Source organism: Mobula hypostoma, chromosome 2 (genome assembly GCF_963921235.1).
Source record: "Mobula hypostoma chromosome 2, sMobHyp1.1, whole genome shotgun sequence".
Lineage (NCBI taxonomy): Eukaryota > Metazoa > Chordata > Chondrichthyes > Myliobatiformes > Myliobatidae > Mobula > Mobula hypostoma.
Window position 1 is genome coordinate 16,797,458 of NC_086098.1, and position 21,363 is coordinate 16,818,820.

The 21,363-nt window shown below is 41.7% G+C and overlaps 1 protein-coding gene across 1 annotated transcript in view; it reads left to right on the forward strand.

The window, feature by feature from the left end:
- The window catches only part of lama4 (laminin, alpha 4), a 203,573-nt gene that overhangs the window by 53,296 nt on the left and 128,914 nt on the right, over window positions 1-21,363 (forward strand). The window contains exons 3-8 of the mRNA XM_063033697.1: window positions 1,430-1,557; window positions 9,147-9,227; window positions 11,869-12,080; window positions 14,402-14,502; window positions 16,017-16,197; window positions 16,479-16,565. Of these exons, the coding sequence (XP_062889767.1) occupies window positions 1,430-1,557; window positions 9,147-9,227; window positions 11,869-12,080; window positions 14,402-14,502; window positions 16,017-16,197; window positions 16,479-16,565 (790 nt within the window). The remainder of the gene's footprint in view (window positions 1-1,429; window positions 1,558-9,146; window positions 9,228-11,868; window positions 12,081-14,401; window positions 14,503-16,016; window positions 16,198-16,478; window positions 16,566-21,363) is intronic.

Genomic DNA, 21,363 nt, shown 5'->3' on the forward strand with positions numbered 1-21,363 from the left:
CCTATATTACCCGACAACCATCAGACTCCTGAACCAGCATGGATAACTTTGCTCACCTCAACACTGAATTAACTCCACAACCTGTAGAATCATTTTCAAGTAATTGACAATTCAGCATTATTTATTTACCACATCTTTATTTCTTGAACAATTTGTCTTCTTTTGCACATTGGTTTGTTGTCAGCCAAAGTTCAAATTAAATTTATTATCAAAGTGCCATAAACAAGCCTATTTATTTTCTTATGGGCATACTCAATAAATCTATACCTAATAATTATAACAGAATCAATGAAAGACCACCCAACTTGGATATTCAATCAGAGTGCACAAGACAACAAAATGTACAAATACAAAAAGAAAGAAATATTGATAATAAATAAATAAGCAATAAATATCAAGAACATGAGATGAAGAGTGCTTGCAAGTGAGTCCATAGGTTGTGGGCATATTTCAGTGATGGGGCGAGTGAAGTTGAGTGAAATTATCCCATCTGGTTCAAAAACCTGATGTCTGAGGGGTAGTAACTGTTCCTGAACCTGGTGGTGTAAGTCCTGAGGCTCCTGTATCTTCTTTGTGATGGCAGCTATGAGAAGGGTGCATGTCCTTGATGGTGGGGTACCTGATCATGGGCATTGTTTTCCTGTGACACCATTTCATGCAGATGTGCTCAGTAGTGGAAAGGGCCCCACCAATGATGGACTGGGCCGTGTGCACTACCTTTTGTAGGATTTACAGTTCAAGGGCGTTGGTATTTCCACACCAGGTTCTGATGCTCTCCACCACACATCTATAGAAGTTTATTAAAGTTATAGATGTCATGCCGAACGTCCACAAATTCCTAAGTAAGTAGAGACGTCGCTGTGCTTTCTTTGTAATCACACTTATGTGCGAGGCCCAGGACAGGTCCTCTGAAAGAATAGCATTGAGGGACTTAAAGTTGCTGACCCCTCCACCTCTGCTCCTCTGATAAGGACTGATAAACTCATGGATCTCTGGCTTCCTTTTTCTGAAATCAATAATTAACTCCTTGGTCTTGCTGACATTAAGTCAGAGGTTGTTGTTATGGCACCACTCAGCCAGATTTCAATATCCCTCCTATATACTAATGTTGATCTTATGCGCTGTAATCTTAGTTATTTATAGTTCTTCATCGATTCTATTGTATTTCTTTATTTTCCTGTAAATGCCTGCTAGTGCTTGACAAATCTCAAGTTAGTATATGGTGATATATAAGTACTTTGACAATAAATTTAATTTAAACTTTGAAGTTCACTTTCTGGTAATTTATGAATAAATTACTCACCTAGGCTTCAAAGTGTCAACTAAATCAAATAATTCAAAGGTAAAAATTAAGTTAGCTACATTTAGAACTGGTTTGCATTATTTCACTCAACTAAGTGATGAGATCTGAAAAACTTTCCACTTCCAGAATTGTCAGAATAACACAGCTGGAGACCACTGTGAAAAATGTCTTGATGGATACATTGGTGATTTCGTTCAAGGCCATTATAAGTCTTGCCAACCTTGCCCTTGTCCTCTGAGTGTACCTTCATACAAGTAAGTCGGATAAACTTGATCATTTAACTGTAATCTTGTTTCTGCTTGACGCAACAAAAAATAGCAAGCAATATTTATTGTGTAACTCTAAGACGTGTAATGGAAAATGTCAAATGAAATTTCATTTTCAATGTATTCGTGACACCTGATTGCAGAATCACCAAACTTTATGCATGTTAGTTTAAGCTAAACACAAAGCCTTACATAAAAATATCAAACCAAAGAACATAGCACCAATGAATTAGTCTCTAATGAATTTCAAATGAGGATTCCATCCTATTGAATGGATATCACTTTATAGAAATGAGAAACATAACGTTCCAGATCCTGATCTCTCCAAGAACGTCGTTAAGAATCCCCATCACCCAGGTTATGCCTTGTTCTCATTGCTACCATCAGGAAGGAGGAACAGAAGCCTATAGGTACACATTCTAGGAGTCAAGAATAGCTTCTTCCTCTCTGCCACAAACAAGAGAAAATCTGAGTCCTGCCAAAGGGTTTCAGCCTGAAAAGTCAGCTGTACTTTCTTCCATAGATGCTGCCTGGCCTGCTGAGTTCCTCCAGCATTTTGTGTGTTGCTCTTCCTCTCTGCCATCCGATTTCTGAATGAACATTGAACCCATGAAGAGTACCTCATAATTTATTTATTTTTATTTTTACAGTACTTACTTAATTTAAACAAATAAGTACCTATGCTCTGCCCGCCAGAGAAAGCAGGATCTCCCAGTGGCCACACATTTTAATTCCACATCCCATTCCCATTTTGATATGTCTATCCACGGCCTACTCTACCGTCAAGATGAAGCCACACTCAGGTTGGAGGAACAACACCTTATATTCCGTCTGGATAGCCTCCAACCTGATGGCATGAACATTGACTTCTCTAACTTCTGTTAATGCCCCTCCTCCCCTTTGTACCCCATCTCTTATTTATGTATTCCTTTTTTTCTCTCTCTCTCTTTTTCCTCCCTCTGTCCCTCTCACTATAACTCCTTGCCTGCTCTCCATGCTTTGGGCTCCCCTCCCCCTTTCTTTCTCCGTAGGCCTCCTGTCCTATGATCCTCTTGTATCCCTTTTGCCAATCAACTGTCCAGCTCTTAGCTCCATCCCTCCCCCTCCTGTCTTCTCCTATCATTTCTGATCTCCCCCTCCCCTCCCCCTCTCCCTCTCAAATCTCTTACTATCCCTTCTTTCAGTTAATCCTGACGAAGAGTCTCAGCCCAAAATGTTGACTGTACCTCTTCCTATAGATGCTGCCTGGCCTGCTGCGTTCACCAGCAACTTTGATGTGTGTTGCTTGAATTTCCAGCATCTGCAGATTTCCTCGTGTTTGTGTACTTTAATTCTGTATTTTTCTCTATTATTATGTATTGCATTGTACTGCTGCCACAAGTCAACAAATTTCACAACATATGCTAGTGATAATAAACCTGATTCTGATTGGGATTCTGAAACAATATTAGTTTTAGAAATACACTGGGGATATACAGTACATCTCAGAAACAAAATTCAATTTTACCACATGTACATTAAAACATTGTCAGGACACTGAAGCAGGGACCCAATCACAGACCCAGTACTGTACACGCTGTGATATTTACTGAACAGCAAATCCAGAGGGGCAACAAAGTCAGCATCAAAGTTTAGGCAGAGATCAAAAATTCCAGAGAAATCCAAAAACTAGAATCGGAAAACAGGCAGAGTCGCTTTTCAGACAGACAGAGTTCAGATACAAATGCTGGAAAGGCTCAGGAAAACTCACTGGCACAATCTGGCAACAAACAGGTGAAAGCACAGGACTGAAATACACTGAGCAATAAACGGAGAGGCAGATGATAGGTGGAGCACAATGAGACAGAAATGGCAGCAGTACAGGTAATAACGAGAAGCAGATGAGAGACGGCGTACTCAGTAATACAGGGGCTGGAGTAGAGCAGGAGCGGGGACAGAAGCAAATAGGGCATGAAAACAAACATGAGCACATGGCAATACAAAACAACAGACTGACGGCTAGGGGGAAAACACACAAAAAGACAAAGTTCAACTGGAGGTCCTGACAAATATAAAGTGAAGTGCACCTTATGCATTAACAGCAAACACACCCAAGGGGGCACGGTGGGCCGGCTGCAAGTGTCGCCACACATTCTGATGCCAGCTTCACATGCTAGCAATGATTGGCAGAACCACACTGAGCACCATAAGACATTGGAGCAGAATTATTCAAAGATTCAAAAAACTTTATTGTCATTCTAACCATACATAAGCTCTGCAGGGCAGAATGAGACAGCGTTTCTCAGGAGCAGTGCAATCATAACATAACAAACGCAAGACTAAATAATAAACATAACAACAAATAGTAAAACACAACAGCCACATGTCAGTTAAAATCAAGTTATAAGGGTCCAGTGCAAGTTAAAAGTGTCCAAAGCAGAATCAGGTAGAGCAGCCATTTGGTTCATTAAGTCTGCTCCACCATTTCATCCTGGCTGATCCATTTTGCCTCTCAACCTCAATCTCCTGCCTTGTCCCTGTATCCCTTCATGCCCTGACCAATCAAGAAACTATTAACTTCCACTTTAAATATAACCAGTGACTTGGCATCCACCACAGTCTGCGACAGAGCATTCCACAGAATCACTACTCTCTGGCTAAAAAAATTCCTCCTTACCCCCATTCTAAAAGGTCACCCACTGTTAAGCTTTGAGGTTGTGCCTTCTAGATTTGGATACCACCATAGGAAACATCCTCTCCACATTCACTCTATCTAGTCCTTTCACCATTCAGTAGGTTTCAATAAGATCCTCCCGCATTGTTCTAAATTCTAGTGACTGCAGGCCCGAATCTCTCCACTCTGTGGCTAAAGGAATTCCTCCTCATCTACTTTCTAAAAGGATGCCCCCCTATTCTGAGACTGTGTCCTCTGGTCTTAGACCCACCCACCTTATGTAACATCATCTCCACATCCACTCCATTAAGGCCTTTCACCATTCAATAGGTCTCAATGAGTTCACCCCTCAGTCTTCTGAGTTCCAGTGAATAGAGGCCCAGAACCACCAAACTCTCTACATATGACAAGCCATTCAAACCTGGAATCATTTCTGTTAACCCTCTTTGAGCCCTCTCCAGTTTCAGCCCATCCTTTCTAAGACAAGGAGCCCAAAATTGCTCGCAATACTCAAGTGAATCCTCACCAGTGTTTTATAAAGTCTCAACATTACATCCTTGCTTTTATATTCTAGTCCTCTTGAAATGAATACTAATATCAAATTTGCCTTTGTCACCACAGACACAACCTGCAAATTAATCTTTAGGGAATCCTGCACAAGAACTCCCAAGTCGCTTTGCACCTCAGTTTCTCTCCAATTAGAAAGTAGTCAACCCTTTCAGTTCTTCTATCATAGTGCATGACCATACACTTCCTGACACAGTATTCCATCTGCCTCTTCTTTGCCCAATCTCTTAATCTGTTTACTTGGTCCTTGCTACACATTTCCTCGGTTTGTAAACCAACTACCTCATCTCCGCACTCTCACTCCGGTTCCCATCCCCCTACCAAGTCCTTCTGTAGCCTGTTTACTTCCTCAGAACTACCTGCTCCTCCACCTGTCCCTGTATCGTCTGTAGACTTTTACCTTAAGCTCTCTAATCAATTCTGGTATATTGCACAACACCCAATCCAGAATGGCTGATTCCCTAGTGGGCTCAACCATGAGCTGCGCAAATAATCCACCTGATAGGCATTCTAGAAATTCCCCCTCTCGGAATCCAGCACCAACCTGATTTTTCCCATCCACCAGCATATTGAAATCCCCCATGACTATTGTAACATTGCCTTTTTGGCTTGCATTTTCTGTCTCCGATTGTAATTTGTAGGCCATATCTTTACTACTGTTTAGGGGACTGCATGTAACTCCCATCAGGGTCTTTTTACCCTTGCAGTTTCTTAGCTCTACCCACGATGATTTAATACTGTCCGACCTTTTGTCACCTCTTTCTAATGATTCAATTTCATTTTTTACCAACAAAGCCATGCTAACCTCTCTGCCTATCTGCCTGTCCTTTCAATACAATGTGTATCCTTGGACATTACGCTCCCAGCTGTAATCCCCTTTCAACCATGATTCAGTGACGCCCACACCATCATACTTGCCAATCTGTAACTATGTTACAAGTTTATCTACTTTATTCTATATACTGTGCGCAGTCAAATGCAACACCATCAGTCCTGCTTTCACCGTCTTCGATTTTGTCCATCCTTTACATTGCGAGCTATCCTGTTGACTGCAATTTTGCCCTATCATCAGCCTCTCTTTGCTACACACTGCCTCGGTTTGTAAGCCAACTACCTCATCTCTGCACTCTTACACCGGTTCCCAGTCCCCCTACCAAATTAGTTTAAACCCACCTGAACAACTCTAGTCAACTTGCCCGCAAGGATATTGGACCCACTCGGGTTCAGGTGTAACCCATCTCTTTTGTGCAGGTCAGTTCTTCCCCACAAGAGATCCATTGATCCATAAATCTAGACCCCTCCCACTTGTACTAGTTCCTCAACCATCCATTCATCTGCCAGATCATCCTATTCTTACCCTCACTGGCACATGATACAGGCAGTAATCCAGAGATTACTACCCTGGAGGTCCTCTTTCTCAGCTTTCTACCTATCTCCCTGAAATCTCTCTTTAGGACATACTCACCTTGTCTACCTATGTCATCGATGCCAATACATACCAGGACTTCTGGCTGCTTGCCAGTGCTTTTGACTCAATCCAAGAACAAATCCTCGCATCAGGGAGTCAACATACCATTCAGATATCTCTACAGAGCTCTTAAAGATAGTGGAATCAAAGGTTATGACCAGAAGGCAGGAACTGGATACTGGTAGTGGATGATCAGCCATGATCACAGTGAATGGCGGTGCTGGCTCGAAGGGCCGAATTGCACCTATTGTCTATTGTCTACAGAACCTCATCTGTGTTCATCTGATTAAGGCATCACCTATCAACACTGCAGTCCTCCTCACCTCTCTGGTCTACTGAGCCACAGCACCAGACTCAGATTTAGGGAACAAGTCAATTGTCGCTCCCCCAGTAGATTGTCCCCCTCAATAGTATCTGAAGTTGTGTACCTATTATTGAGGGGAACAGCCACAGATGTACTCTGCACTGGCTCTATATCTCTCCTCTTCCTCCTGACAGTCACCCAGTTACCTGTCTCCTGTAACCTAGGGGTGAATACCTCCCTGTAGCTGCTGGCTATCACTTCCTCTGTCTCCTGTAAGAGTTGAAATCATCAAGTTGCAATTCCAGTTCCATAATATGTTCTCTCAGGAGCTGCGGCTCGCTGCACCTGGTGCAGATGTGTTTATCTGGGAGACGGAGGCTCTCCCAGAATTCCCACATCCCACCCAGAGTACAAAACACTGCCCCAGAGCCATTCTCACTAATCTACTATGCCTTAACAGATGAGGAATGAACAAATAAGGACAGAGAGAAAGAGAGTAACTTACAAGACAATGTACCTCAACCAGACTTGATCTTGCCTAAGCCTGATGTACACAGTGAAACAGAACACAGCAAGCAATAAAACAATAGCAGCAAATCAAGTCTCATTCCTCGCCCCCCCCCACACACACATACACAGTCCTCTAACCTCAAGACAACCCTGCATTTTTTGTCATCCAGCACCCTGCATGCCCAGATTCGAACTCAGATTCAGAAGCAAATGCGGAGACCGGGCCTTCTGCAGTGTCTTCTATCTTCTGTTTTTGAACAAGCTTTGGAACAAGTGGCAAAGTTCTTTTTTAAGTGTGTTTCCAAGTAAATTAAAAACTGAAAACAAAATACTGAAAATTATTAGTGTTTTTATTATGTTTCAGGTCTATGATAACTTTTCAGGTGTAAATTGAGATTCTACAAGAAGAGCGTAGATGTTAATATTTTGATCGATGTTAATATGTAGCTTACAGCTTGGTTTGTATACAATTAATGCCTTCTGTTAATGGAAGTGGCAGTAATGATCAATTGATTAATTTATTTATGTATTTACTTATGTTCCATAGGTACATTTAATGTCAGAGAAATGTATACAATATACAGCCTGAAATTATTTTTCTTGACAAACATCCACAAAAACAGAGGACTGCCCCAAAGAATGAATGACAGTTAAATATTAGAACTCCAAAGCCCGCCCCCCCCAGCTCCCATGCACAAGCAGCAGCAAGGCAATGACCCCCCCCACCCCCAGCAAAAAAGCATCGCCCTTCCCCCCCCCCCACCGAGCACTCAAGTGTACAGCACAGACACAGACTAACAAAGACTACTTGTTCACCCGGTAATTCGACATACCACAGGCTCTCTCTCTCTCCCTAATAAGGGAAAAAGAGGCGTTCCCGTTTCACAGCGAAGAGGGAGACATAACAAACAACTCGCTAATTTAAGATGTTAAAAGTTTTTCCGACCCCTGCCCCCAGAGAGTCGGCCCCAGAAACACGCAGCTCTCTGGACACACAAGCCCCCAGCAGCTAGCCTGATGCTCCCAACGTTCCATGTTCTCCCACAATGCTTCAGTCAGAGGCACCAGCCTAGAATCAGGCCATCTCCAGAGTAACGAAAACCCGGCACCCCGAAGGCACACTAGTCTTCCAGGCTGCATCCTTGGGATATCAAAAAGTGGCCGGTCGTTAGGCCCTGAGAGCGGGTCCCATTCACGCAAAGAACTGAAGTCAGAGTGTAACTCTAGGTTAGGGTCTTCAAAATAACCTTGAAAAGAGGGGTAAACCATATATATATAGTAACTGGGTTACCTGTCTGGACACGCCCCTCTGCTGACTGCTCCTGTGGCTCCTCCCACAGATCCCTGAATAAAGGCGATTGCGGCACTGCTCCTCCCTCTTGGTCCACGGTCAGATACTCAGCATGGTCAAGGTCACATTTTACTGCTAATAAAAGCCTTTCAGTACTTACTCTACTTCCAGTCTTTTGGAGTAATTGATAGTGCATCAAAAACGAAAAAAAAGAGGAGACATCAAAGATAGAAATAGAGCTGATTCCAAAGATGTAAGCAAAGGAGTTGTCGTTTAGCGCCATCTTGCCTTTTCTTCGCCCTTCTACTTATTTATTGAGATACAAAGCAGAGTGCTCCCTTCAGGCCATGCTGCCCAGAAACTCCACCCCACCCCCCCACCCCCCAATTTAACCCTCGCGTAGTCGTGAGACAATTTACAGTGAGATCAACCTACTTTGAGGGAGGAAACCAGAGAACCCAGAGAAAATCCACACATTCCACGGAGAAGATGTACTGACACCTCACAGATGATATCCGAATTGAACTCCAAATTCCATCGCCCCGTTGCACTAACTGCTGCACTACAGTGTCCTTCTTCTACACAAAAGTAGCTTTCGATAGTACGATCTTGTGGAACCACACTGCAACAGTTGTTGCTTAGTAGTGATCGTATTAAATTTGCACCTTAATTAGAGCAGCCAATGAATATCATAATGACAAGCCTGATCTGGCCTAATATGTCAGAGCTTATGAAAATATGAAACTTACGTACTTTCTCTGTGTTTCTTTATTTATTTTCACAGTTTTGCAGTTTCCTGCATGATTAAGAATGATAAATTGCGTTGTATGTGTAAAGAAAATTATGCTGGATCCAAATGTGAAAGGTCAGTAATATCTCTTTGGCTGAGTGCATTGATTTTACATGTCAATAGAACTGTTTTTTATCTAGGTCCATGTTGAACTGCTTTTATCAGAATCAGAATCATTTTATTGCCAGTATGTGAAACATACCAGAATTGATTGTGGTTCAATGCCAAGCATAAAACATAGGACAATACCATAACAGACAACACAATGGTAATCAACAATTTACAAGATATTAGGAGAAACGGCCATGAACAATCAACAATTAACAGACTAACATATGCCAATGATATTAAACCTGATTCTAATTCTGATTCTGAACATGCGCAAATGTCAATATCAAACTTGAATAAATGTGAACATATAACAGACTCAATAATTATCAACAGAACAAGGAAAGCAGGAAAGACTATTTAGCGGATGTTGTACAGGGACAGTTAGGGTATTACACATGAGTGAGTTTTGTTCAGAAGCTGGATAGCTACAGGAAAGAAGCTTTGGAGATGGCATGTAGTCCTGGTAGTGATGAACTTGGGTGGCGTCTCCCTGATGGCAATTTAGTGAATAGGTGACTGCTAGGGTGACTGTAATGCCAAAGTGACTGCTTTGGGGTATCACTTTAACATTACAGTATCAAAGATATTTAACAAGAATTACAAGTGTATAACACTTGTCACATAGAACTGACCATTAGTACTGTTGGTGTGTTTTAAGAACAATCCTGCGCAATGCCCCTTTTATAATTCATCGCATGCTGTTATCATATCTGCAGTATTCCTTTCTCCCTTACTAATCTTACACTTTAAATTTCACAGTTCAAAGTACATATGTGTTACCACATAATATGTTGAAATTAATTAATTAATTCATTCATTCATTCGTTTGTTCGTTCATTTATTTATTTATTTATTTATTTATTTGCTTGTTTGTTTATTTATTAAATACGGTGCAGAATCGGCCCTTCCGGCCCCTCGAGCTCTCAGGCAATCCCTTGATTTAATCCTGGTCTAACCATGGGACAATTAATAATGACCACTTAACCTAGCGAACGATATATCTTTGGACTGTGGGAGGAAACCAAAGCACCTGGAGAAAATCCACAGGGTCACAGGGAGAACGTACAGACTCCTTACAGACAGCAGGGGGAATTGAACACAGGTTGCTGGTACTGTAAAATGTTGTGCTAACCACTACACTACTGTACCACCACCACATTACAGGAAAAATGATACACAATAGAACTTACAAAGAAAACTTTACATAACTAAATTCCAATGTATCGGTATTTCAGTGGAGTAAAGGAAATTACAATGGCATGAGAGGGGAACTGGCCAAGGTTGACTGGAAAGGGACACTAGCAGGAAGGACAGCACAGCAGCAACGGCTGGAGTTTCTGCGGAAAATGGGGGAAGTGCAAGACAGATGTATTCCAAATAAGAAGAAATTTTTGAATCCAAAGATGCTGCCTGACTTGCTGAATTCTTCCAGCATTTTGTGCATGTTGCTCACAACATAGATGTTTCCCACTCCCCAGAAGTCAATTAAAATTTGATTAAATTAAAACACGTTCAATAAGGTAGTTGATACTATCAGGGAAGTTGATTGGCAGATCTATGCATTTATGTTGCTGTTAAAAAGCAGACTGCGAATATATCTGGGATGTATCTATCCTAGAAATACAAGACCGTCATGCCAGGTGGCTGAATTGAACGGGGCCCATGGCAACAAGATACCGTTTTTGCAAAATTTCCAGCGAGCAACTGAGTTACATGCAAATCCTCCTTGATTGGCCGAGGGTTCCTCATAATTAAGATTAAGGATTAAAATTAAAGATTAGCTTTATTTGTCACATGTACATCGAAGCTGTAAAACATTCAGTGAAATGTGTTGTTTGCATCAACAACCAACACAGTCCAAGGAGGTGGTGGGGCAGCCTGCAACTGTCACCACACTTCTGCTGCTAACCAAACATTCCTACAACTCACTCACCACAACCTCGCATTCCTACAACTCACTAACCCTAACCTCGCATTCCTACAACTCACTAACCCTAACCTCGCATTCCTACAACTCACTATCCCTAACCTAGCATTCCTACAACTCACTATCCCTAACCTAGCATTCCTACAACTCACTAACCCTAACCTCGCATTCCTACAACTCACTATCCCTAACCTAGCATTCCTACAACTCACTAACCCTAACCTCGCATTCCAACAACTCACTATCCCTAACCTAGCATTCCTACAACTCACTAACCCTAACCTCGCATTCCTACAACTCACTATCCCTAACCTAGCATTCCTACAACTCACTATCCCTAACATAACATTCCTACAACTCACTAACCCTAACCGTATGTCTCTTTGGAATGTGGGAGGAAACCAGAGCACCCGGATAAAACCCACAAGGTTGTGGGAAGATCACATAAACGTCTCACTGACAGTGGTAGAAATTGTTGCTGTAAAGAAGTATACTAACTGCTGAACTACTATGCCACACATAATGATGCTCAGTACAAAGATAGAACATGTTCCATTTCCAAAAATAGTAACTACCAGCTAGTGAGGCTCACTTCAAGAATGCCAAGTTATTTAAACTCCTCAAAATAGAAGGCACAGCTGCTTGTGGATTTAAAGGATGTGGATCTTGTTATTCCAGATGTGCACCTGGTTACTATGGATCACCTTTGGCACAGCAAAGTTGCAGAAAATGCGACTGTAATGGCAACTCCGATCCTAACCTAATATTTGATGACTGCGATGAAGTAACCGGATATTGCCGCAGTTGTCTGCGAAATACAACTGGGCTCCATTGTGAGCAATGTGCCTCGGGTTACTATGGAGATGCCATCAAGGCCAAAAACTGCACAGGTATGTTTGTCTAGTTGGAATTGTGCAACATTTCTTCTGACTTTCAAATAAGTAAAAAAATTGGATATTAAATATTTTAGTCTATTTAGTTCCATGTAATATTTCGCAGTGAATCAAGGTTCTAGGTACATTATTATTGAAGTATGCATGCAGTATATAACTCTGAGATTCGTCTTCTCCAGATAGCCATGAAACAAAGAAAACCATGGAATCCATTCAAAGATAAACACCACCCCCCACACATGAAAAAAAACAAATTGAAGAAATGACAACAAGAATATCAACCCTCCCCCTCCAGCACACATGCAAATCACAAATCATATAAATGGCAACAAGAATATCAAGCCCCTACCCCTCTGCAAAAAAAACAAAGCACGCAATCAGCAGAAAGAACATCAAACCCCAAATGCATGAGCCAAATATTTTAGCAATACATTATGAGTTTCTAGAAAGTTTACTGTGATGATACTGTTCTTGTTATTGCTTAGACGTTGGCGCGTGGCCAAGTGGTTAAGGTGTTCGTCTAGCGATCTGAAGGTCACTAGTTTGAGCTTTGGCTGAGGCAGTGTGTTGTGTCCTTGAACAAGGCACTTAACCACACATTGCTTTGCACCAACACCGGTGCCAAGCTGTATGGGTCCTAATGCCCTTCCCTTGGACAACATCGGTGGCGTGGAGAGGGGAGACTTGCAGCATGGGCAACTGCCAGTCTTCCATACAACCCTGCCCAGGCCTGCACCCTGGAAACCTTCCAAGGCGCAAATCCATTGTCTCATGAGACTAACGGATGCCTATTATTGCTTAGAAAATAATTATTTTATTTTCCACCTTTCTCATAATCCTTTGACAATTGCTAATGAAATTTAATAAATTTCCTCATTAACCTGTGGTAGCAGCTATAACCTATAAATCGTGTTAAATGTAATCAATGAAAATTTCCATATAACATATAACCATATAACAATTACAGCACGGAAACAGGCCATCTCGGCCCTTCTAGTCCGTGCCGAAGAGAACTCTATTGGGGAGGTATGCTACAATCAGATATGGAAGACTGTAAGGATGCCTTAGATTTTTACTGGTTTTATAACGGCTCATATAATGAAACAACCCATTCCTAACAGATGGCAAAGTTTAAACGGCATTCGAAGATGGGTTGTACATTTACATGAAACTCTGTCACAGAAAAGTAGCATCCATCATCAGGGACCCCCACCACCCAGGACATGCTATCTTCTCACTGCTCTCTATAAGGGAGAAGGTACAGGAGCATCAGGTCTTTCACCACTAGGTTCAGGAATAATTACTGCCTCCTAGCTATCAGACTCTTGAACTGAAGGTGATAACTTCACACAAATTCATTTGCTCCATTATTGAAATGCTATCACAACCAAAGGACTCACTCTCAATGACCCTTCATCTCATGTTCTCAGTATTCATTGCTTTATTTATTATTATTTCTTCTTTTTTGATTTGCACAGTTGGTTGGCTGAAATAAGAACTGAAAATATTGGAAATGATCAAGAGGTCAGGCAGCATTTGTCGAGAGAGGGAAAGAGGGAAATAATGTCACTGGCTTAGTGGTTTCAGTTGTTGATTGAAATGATCATCAAAAGAAATGGGAAAAATTAAAAATTAAACAGGAAATGGGTGGGGATATATAGTGGTAATTAATAGTGATATTGCTATGCCATCCAGTTAGCCACTCCCACATGGGAGGAGTTCACATTGTCTACAAGCAGGCCTATCAGTAAATTTCAGTTCAATACCCTGCATGCTGGCATCCCAGTGTGCTCAGCACCATCCCTCAATAATGATCACAAGTACTTTCTGATCAAAGGTTATTGATTTAAAACTCATATTTTATGTGTTCAAGTTCTATTTACTTCCAGCATTCTCTTCTTTAATTTTGAAATGTCCTTCTTCAGACACCTACACTGGATTTACATTCCAATGACAGGGAGCTGGAAAGATAAGGTTAGCTCTGAGAACAAATTAGTGTTGGGAAATATAATCCTACCCCTCTCATTGCCCCTGCTGCTGGAGATGCATTTTCACCCTTAGTACATGAGGTTTTTTGCTTCACTTTGCACAAATGATCCTTGCTGGAATTGTGGCATCAGGGGGTGTTGACAGGGAATTATTACTGCGATGTGTAATTAAGGAAATTCTGGCCAACGCCTGTTTCCCTAAAAGCTTGCTTAAGATAACTGCGCACCATTGAACTGTGACAGATTTCTCAAAAGCCATCAGATTTCTTTGAAATGCTGTTGATCTTAAATTGTCTTGGAACTAAAAGAGATACCTTTTATTTCTAAAAGAGTGTCCTTGTCAGAAGTGTGGAACCAGTGAATGTGATCATTCGACTGGGCATTGTCGATGTAAGCCAGGAGTTACTGGAGCCTTGTGTGACCATTGTGAGGTGAGCACCTCAAGTAATTTTCTGAGGTTATTGAATTAAACCAGTCAATTCCCCCATTATATTATGAACAAAGTACTGTTTTCCAATCATCCAGGGGTGAAGGGAGAGAACTGGTTTCAAGAACTAGGGGTGAAAGGAGTGGGTGTTACTAAGGAAGGTAGTACACAAGTAACTAGAAGGTTAGAAAGGGAGGAAAATTAGAGTGAAAAGAGAAAGGGAAAGAGGAAAGAGAGAGGTCCAGTTGAAGGAAAGAGAACGTGGTAGATTGGTCTATGGACGTCTTTAACTGAATATATGGGGAAGAGCATCCAACATGTTTCATCAACCTGAGATGTTCTTCTTGGTTTAAGGTGTCCGCTGAGAAGGCTTTTTTTTACCTTGGGGTAGAGGAGATTAGGCGGGGTTGCTGTAGCGTATGGGGAAATTTAAAAGTAGGTGGGAATATTTGTTCCGCTGTATAGAGAGAGCAGGAATTTGTTTTGCTGATAGAAGACTGGTTTAGCAGCTTCTCAGTAGCTGTAATTGGCAATTTTATTCCATATTTTTGGAGTCAAACACAGCATGGCATCCTTTCAGGAAATGGGATTGTGGAGGGGGCTCAAGTTAAACTTAGCAGGGGAGCTATTAAAAATTTGCCAGGTCTTGGTCTTGTGTAGAGACATCCTGATGCTCCTCAGAAGTGAGGAGAAAAGCAAATTCCTTCAGCTGAGGACAGAATCATTTCCATATACCACAGCAGTGAAATGGAAATTTGCATTAGCAACACTTAAAACAAAAATTCATAAATGTGCTTTTAATTTCTATTCCCCCAAAAGCTGGACAATGACATTATAACTCAGGTAAAATTATTTTCAATTCATGCCAAATAAGAAAGATCTAGGAACTAACCGCTAACAAACAGGATGTGGTGGTGTTACCTGACGTAACACTGACATGTTGGAACCTCTTTACTTTTAATGTATCATGGATTCACAGGTTAATAATGAGGGAAATACAAGTTAATATTGAAATCATTTTAGTTTATTTTTTCCTTTATGTCACATAAGGCTTGAATACCACGTAAACACAGGTAATTCTGCAGATGCTGGAAATCCAGAGCATGACACGCAAAATGCAGCAGGAACTCAGGTCAGGCAGCATATGTGGAAATGAAGAAAAAACAGTCCACACGTTGGGCCCAGAGCCTTCTTCAGGACTGGAATCTTCCTGACGTCTTCCCCCTTCCTTTCCAGTCCTGAAAAAAAACTCTCCATCCTAAACGTCAACTGTTTGCTCATTTCTGTGGTTGCTGCTTGAATATCACTTAAAAGGTTCCAAATCTAGAGTAAATTCACAAATATTATTACATATAAAATATTCACTAGCTGTCAGTGTATGAATTAGATCAGGAAACACACCGAAAAATTTACTGCTTTTTAAATAACTATAGTACAGCTGGATAAATTCTAAACTATAAATTAACAACTTCAGAGTTTTTTATTGTTTTATATTTTGTTCTGATTTTTTTTTTGCAGATTGGTTACTATGGATACAGCAGCTGCTGCGGATGTTCGAGATGTGACTGTGCCCTGGCTGTGAAGGATAAATATTGTGACCCTTTGAACGGCCAGTGCTCGTGCCTACACGGAGTTGCTGGAAAGCGCTGTGACCACTGTTTATATGGGTTCTGGAACTATGGACCATATGGCTGCCAGAGTAAGTTCAGTCCATTGTAGAAGGAAGTTTTTAATGAGAATAAGTCTAGGCAAAGAGAGCAAAAGAAAGGGATTAGAACAAGCAAAAGTGTTTAAAATTAGCTTATGTAATGATCAAAACTAATCTTCTATGAGAAGCACGGTGAAACAAATTGAGTCAGTTGGAGAAAAAATACCAATTTTTGATATTGCTTGCAGTTAGGAGTCCAAATTAAATCATTCTCATAAAGTCTAAAATGAAACATATTACTTCCAAATTTCATATTTTCTTCTTGCATATAGGGTGTGAATGTGATGGACCCTGTAACAGTGAGACAGGAGAGTGTATGCCAGCACCCATCGACTCTCCAGTTAATTGCTCAGTTGTCAGTAAGTACCTTGAATCAACTCAACTTTCCAATAATATTCTGAATCCCTGTTTCTGCTGACCAACAATTTTATTTTATTTTATTTAGAGAAATACCAGAGTAACAGGGAGAAAATAAACTTACAGGCAGTGGTGAGAAATGAACCTGGGTTACAGGCACTGTAATAGCATTACGTTACCATGCCGCCCCAAAGACAAGACAAATCATGATATCTCCTATAAGCAACAGCCATCTGAAGTATAATTATGTGAAACTTTTATAGTGAATTATATTGACAGTACCTTCAGCACTGTTCCATTTCGTAGTGTAATTAACTAAGTAGTGAGATTACTTTGACCTTTATGGATGGCTGAATTTCTTTCTGTCCATTCTTTCAGTAAGTCTAGAAGCTTTATATATATAATGAGCTCAGTGCCACTATCATCATCAATGTGTGCCGTGTCGTAGGACGTGGGCGATCATGGTCCTTAACCATGATTGTTCTTGGCAATTTTTTTCTACAGAAGTGGTTTGCCATTACCTTCTTCCGGGCAGTGTCTTTACAAGATGGGTGACCCCAGCCATTATCAATACTCTTCAGAGATTGTCTGCCTGGAGTCAGTGTTGCATAACATGGATTGGAGATATGCACCAGCTGCTCATACAACCATCCACCACCTTCTCCCATGGCTTCACATGACCCTGATCAAGGGGGGCGGGGGGAGAGCTAAATAGGTACGACACCTTGCCCAAGGATGACCTGCAGGCTAGCGGAAGGAAGGAGAGCTTTACACCTCCTTTGATAGAGACGTATTCTACCCCACCACCCAGAACTCAGTGTGGCTATCTAAAATATTAATATTCTAAGCTTTTTAAAACGGCAAGTACATGATCTTATAGACCTGATATGATCATAATGTTTAGAGACTCAGATAAAAGAGAATGGAAGCTTGGTAATTACAGGCTTTAGTGGTAGAACGTTTAGTAGAAAAGCTGACATGATCCTCAAAATGCTGCAAACTATTAATGACTGGACCTCACAAAATGGTGCTTTTAATGTCAAAAGTGTTTTATCTGTAGGCACATAGAATGTGCAACAACCAAATATTTATGGAAAACTTTAGATTAAATCATCCAATGCCAAACTTTTTAAAGTTTATATTGTAACATCTGAGATTTATAAAAATTTTAGTTCAAGGAGCCAAAACAACAACAGGACCATATTTCCTCACTGGTCTTCATGTAAAGTAATTTAACATTCAGTAGCCCCTCTGTCAAGGCAATGAATTTCCAGTGTATGATCCTAGATGCTAGTAGAAGGAATAGAGGTTTAGACTATTTTTGAAACAGGGAACAAATTTTGAAATTGAAAGTGCAAAGGGACTTGGGAGGCTGAGTGTACAACTCCCTAAAGGTTAACGCAGGTTGAGTCAGTGGTGAAGAAAGAAAATGCAATATTAGTATCCATTTGGAGAGGACTCAAATATAAACGCAAAGAAGTGATGCGGAATAGAAACATAGAAACATAGAAAATAGGTGCAGGAGTAGGCCATTCGGCCCTTCGAGCCTGCACCGCCATTTATTATGATCATGGCTGATCATCCAACTCAGAACCCAGCCTTCCCTCCATACCCCCTGACCCCTGTAGCCACAAGGGCCATATCTAACTTCCTTTTAAACATAGCTAATGAACTGGCCTCAACAGTTTGCTGTGGCAGAGAATTCCACAGATTCACCACTCTCTGTGTGAAGAAGTTTTTCCTAATCTCGGTCCTAAAAGGCTTCCCCTCTATCCTCAAACTGTGACCCCTCGTTCTGGACCTCCCCAATATCGGGAACAATCTTCCCGCATCTAGCCTGTCCAATCCCTTTAGGATCTTATACGTTTCAATCAGATCCCCCCTCAATCTTCTAAATTCTAACGAGTACAAGCCCAGTTCATCCAGTCTTTCTTCATATGAAAGACCTGCCATCCCAGGAATCAATCTGGTGAACCTTCTTTGTACTCCCTCTATGGCAAAGATGTCTTTCCTCAGATTAGGGGACCAAAACTGCACACAATACTCCAGGTGTGGTCTCACCAAGGCCTTGTACAACTGCAGTAGTACCTCCCTGCTCCTGTACTCGAATCCTCTCGCTATAAATGCCAGCATACCGTTCGCCTTTTTCACCGCCTGCTGTACCTGCATGCCCACTTTCAATGACTGGTGTATAATGAAGGCACTGGTCAAATTGCACTTGTAGTATCGTGAGCAGTATTGGGCCTTTTATCTAAGAGAAGATGCACTCGTATTGGAGAGGGTCTGGAGGACGTTCACAAGAATGAAAGGGTTAATGTATGAGGAGCATTTAATGGCTCTAAGTCTATACTCACTGGCGTTTAGAAGAATGGGGGGAGGGGGATCTCATTGAAACCTACCGATGAAGATAGACGTGAAAGCACAGAGGAACATCTGGAGAAATTTCTGAAACGCCCGTCCGCTGCTGTCATTAGTGTGTGGTCGGGAATCTTTCGGAGGGTAGGCCTCAAAATCCCCGGCCTTGCCTGCTTTTGGCGACCAAAAAAGAGGTCGAATCACTGGGACAGAGATGGCGCTCAGTACTCAGTGTTGGAGAGCTGATCAGAGCTCGAAGTTTTCGGATGACTCAGAGTCGGACTGTGGTCGGCATGGCAAGGAGAGTTTTTCTTCCCTCTCCTATCTGCATGAGATGTGGGACATTTGAGAAACTTTGAACTTTACTGTGCTCACCGACTTCTTCATCAAGTTATGGTACTGTGCACTGTTGAAACTATACGTATAATTATGTGGTTTTGTCAGTTTTTTCAGTCTTGGTTTGCCCTGTGTTTTTGTGATATCACACCGAAGGAAATAATGTATCATTCCTTAATGCATGCATTACTAAATGACAATAAAAGAGGACTATGTGTCTTCATAATCTAATATTGAAAGGTCTAGATAGAATGCATGTACAGAGCATGTTTTGGATAGTGGGAGAATCATTGGACCAGAGGCCACAGCCCCAGAATACAAGAACGTTATTTTAGAAAAGGAAATTTTTTCACCAAGGTGTGGTGAATCCGTGGAATTCATTGCCAAAGACGGCTGTGGAGGCCAAGTCATTGGGTATATCTAAAGCAGAGGTTGATAAGTTCTTGAGTAGTAAGGGTGTCCAAGGTTACTGGGAGAGGGTAGGAGAATGGGGTTGAGAGGGATAATAAATCAGCCATGATTGACTACCTGAGCAGACTCGATGGACTAAATGAGCTCCTTTGTCTAATGGATAGAGTAAAATAGAGTTCAATGCATCAATACTAAATGAGAATAACTCTTCAATTCATCAGATATTTTCTGCTGCAGGAACTGTTAAGAGGAAAGAGTTAAAGTTCCTCTGGATGTTGCTCAAATTTGCGTACAACACTGCTGTGTTAATTATGTTATTACAGCTGTGGAGACCTGGGATGGCCTCCTTTGAGGAACTCCATGTACTGGGCCTGCTGATGATCTGAAGCTGCCCACACTGTGAGGTCAACTCAGTAAAGTACTTCTGCTGAAGATGCACTGAAGGAGCACCAGAGTCATGGGGTGGAGCTCCTGGCCGCAACAATGCACAGGCTTCTCCCAGTCTTCCCAAGAAACAGTATTTTTGGTGTGCTGTGGTCAAGGGTGAGAAGCCACATATTATCAGGAGATATCAGCCTTTCAGGCTCAATAGTTCAGCTGAAGGCAAACTGGGAGGTCCAGCGATGCATCGGAAAATCAGTTATAAAGGAATTGGCAGATGATCCTTTACTGCTAAAGCATTTCAATAATGCCTTGTGGAACAGCCAAGTTCCAAATTAAGAGACTCCAGCTAGCTCCGTCCTGTTTAGTTGTGATTTGACCATAAGATTAGAAGATCATAAGACATAGAAGCAGAATTAGACCATTTGGCCAGTCGAGTCTGCTCTGACATTCCAACCTGGCTGATTTATTATCTCCCTGCACCCTATTTCTCCTGCCTTTTCCCCATATCCTTTGACATCTTGATTAATAAAGAACCTATCAAACTCTGCTTTAAATATACCCAATGACTTGGCCTGCAAAGGCGTCTGTGCAACGGATTCCACAGATTCATCACCCTCTAGCTAAAGAAATTCCTCCTCATCTCTGTTCTAATTTTATGACCCTCAATGCAGGACCCCCAGTCTAGGACCCTCTAGTCCTAGACTCCTGCACTAAAGGAAACATCCTTTCCTTATCCATAAACAACAGGAATTCTGTAGATGCTGGAAATTCAAGCAACACACATAAAAGTTGCTGGTGAACGCAGCAGGCCAGGCAGCATCTCTAGGAAGAGGTGCAGTCGATGTTTCAGGCCGAGACCCTTCGTCAGGACTAACTGAAGGAAGAGTGAGTAAGGGATTTGAAAGTTGGAGGGTGAGGGGGAGATCCAAAATGATAGGAGAAGACAGGAGGGGGAGGGATGGAGCCAAGAGCTGGACAGGTGATAGGCAAAAGGGATATGAGAGGATCATGGGACAGGAGGGGGGGGGACCCAGAGGATGGGCAAGGGGTATATTCAGAGGGACAGAGGGAGAAAAAGGAGAGTGAGAGAAAGAATGTGTGTATAAAAATAAGTAACAGATGGGGTACGAGGGGGAGGTGGGGCATTAGCAGAAGTTAGAGAAGTCGATGTTCATGCCATCAGATTGGAGGCTACCCAGACGGAATATAAGGTGTTGTTCCTCCAACCTGAGTGTCTTTACAGTAGAGGAGGCTGTGGATAGACATGTCAGAATGGGAATGGAATGTGGAATTAAAATGTGTGGCCACTGGGAG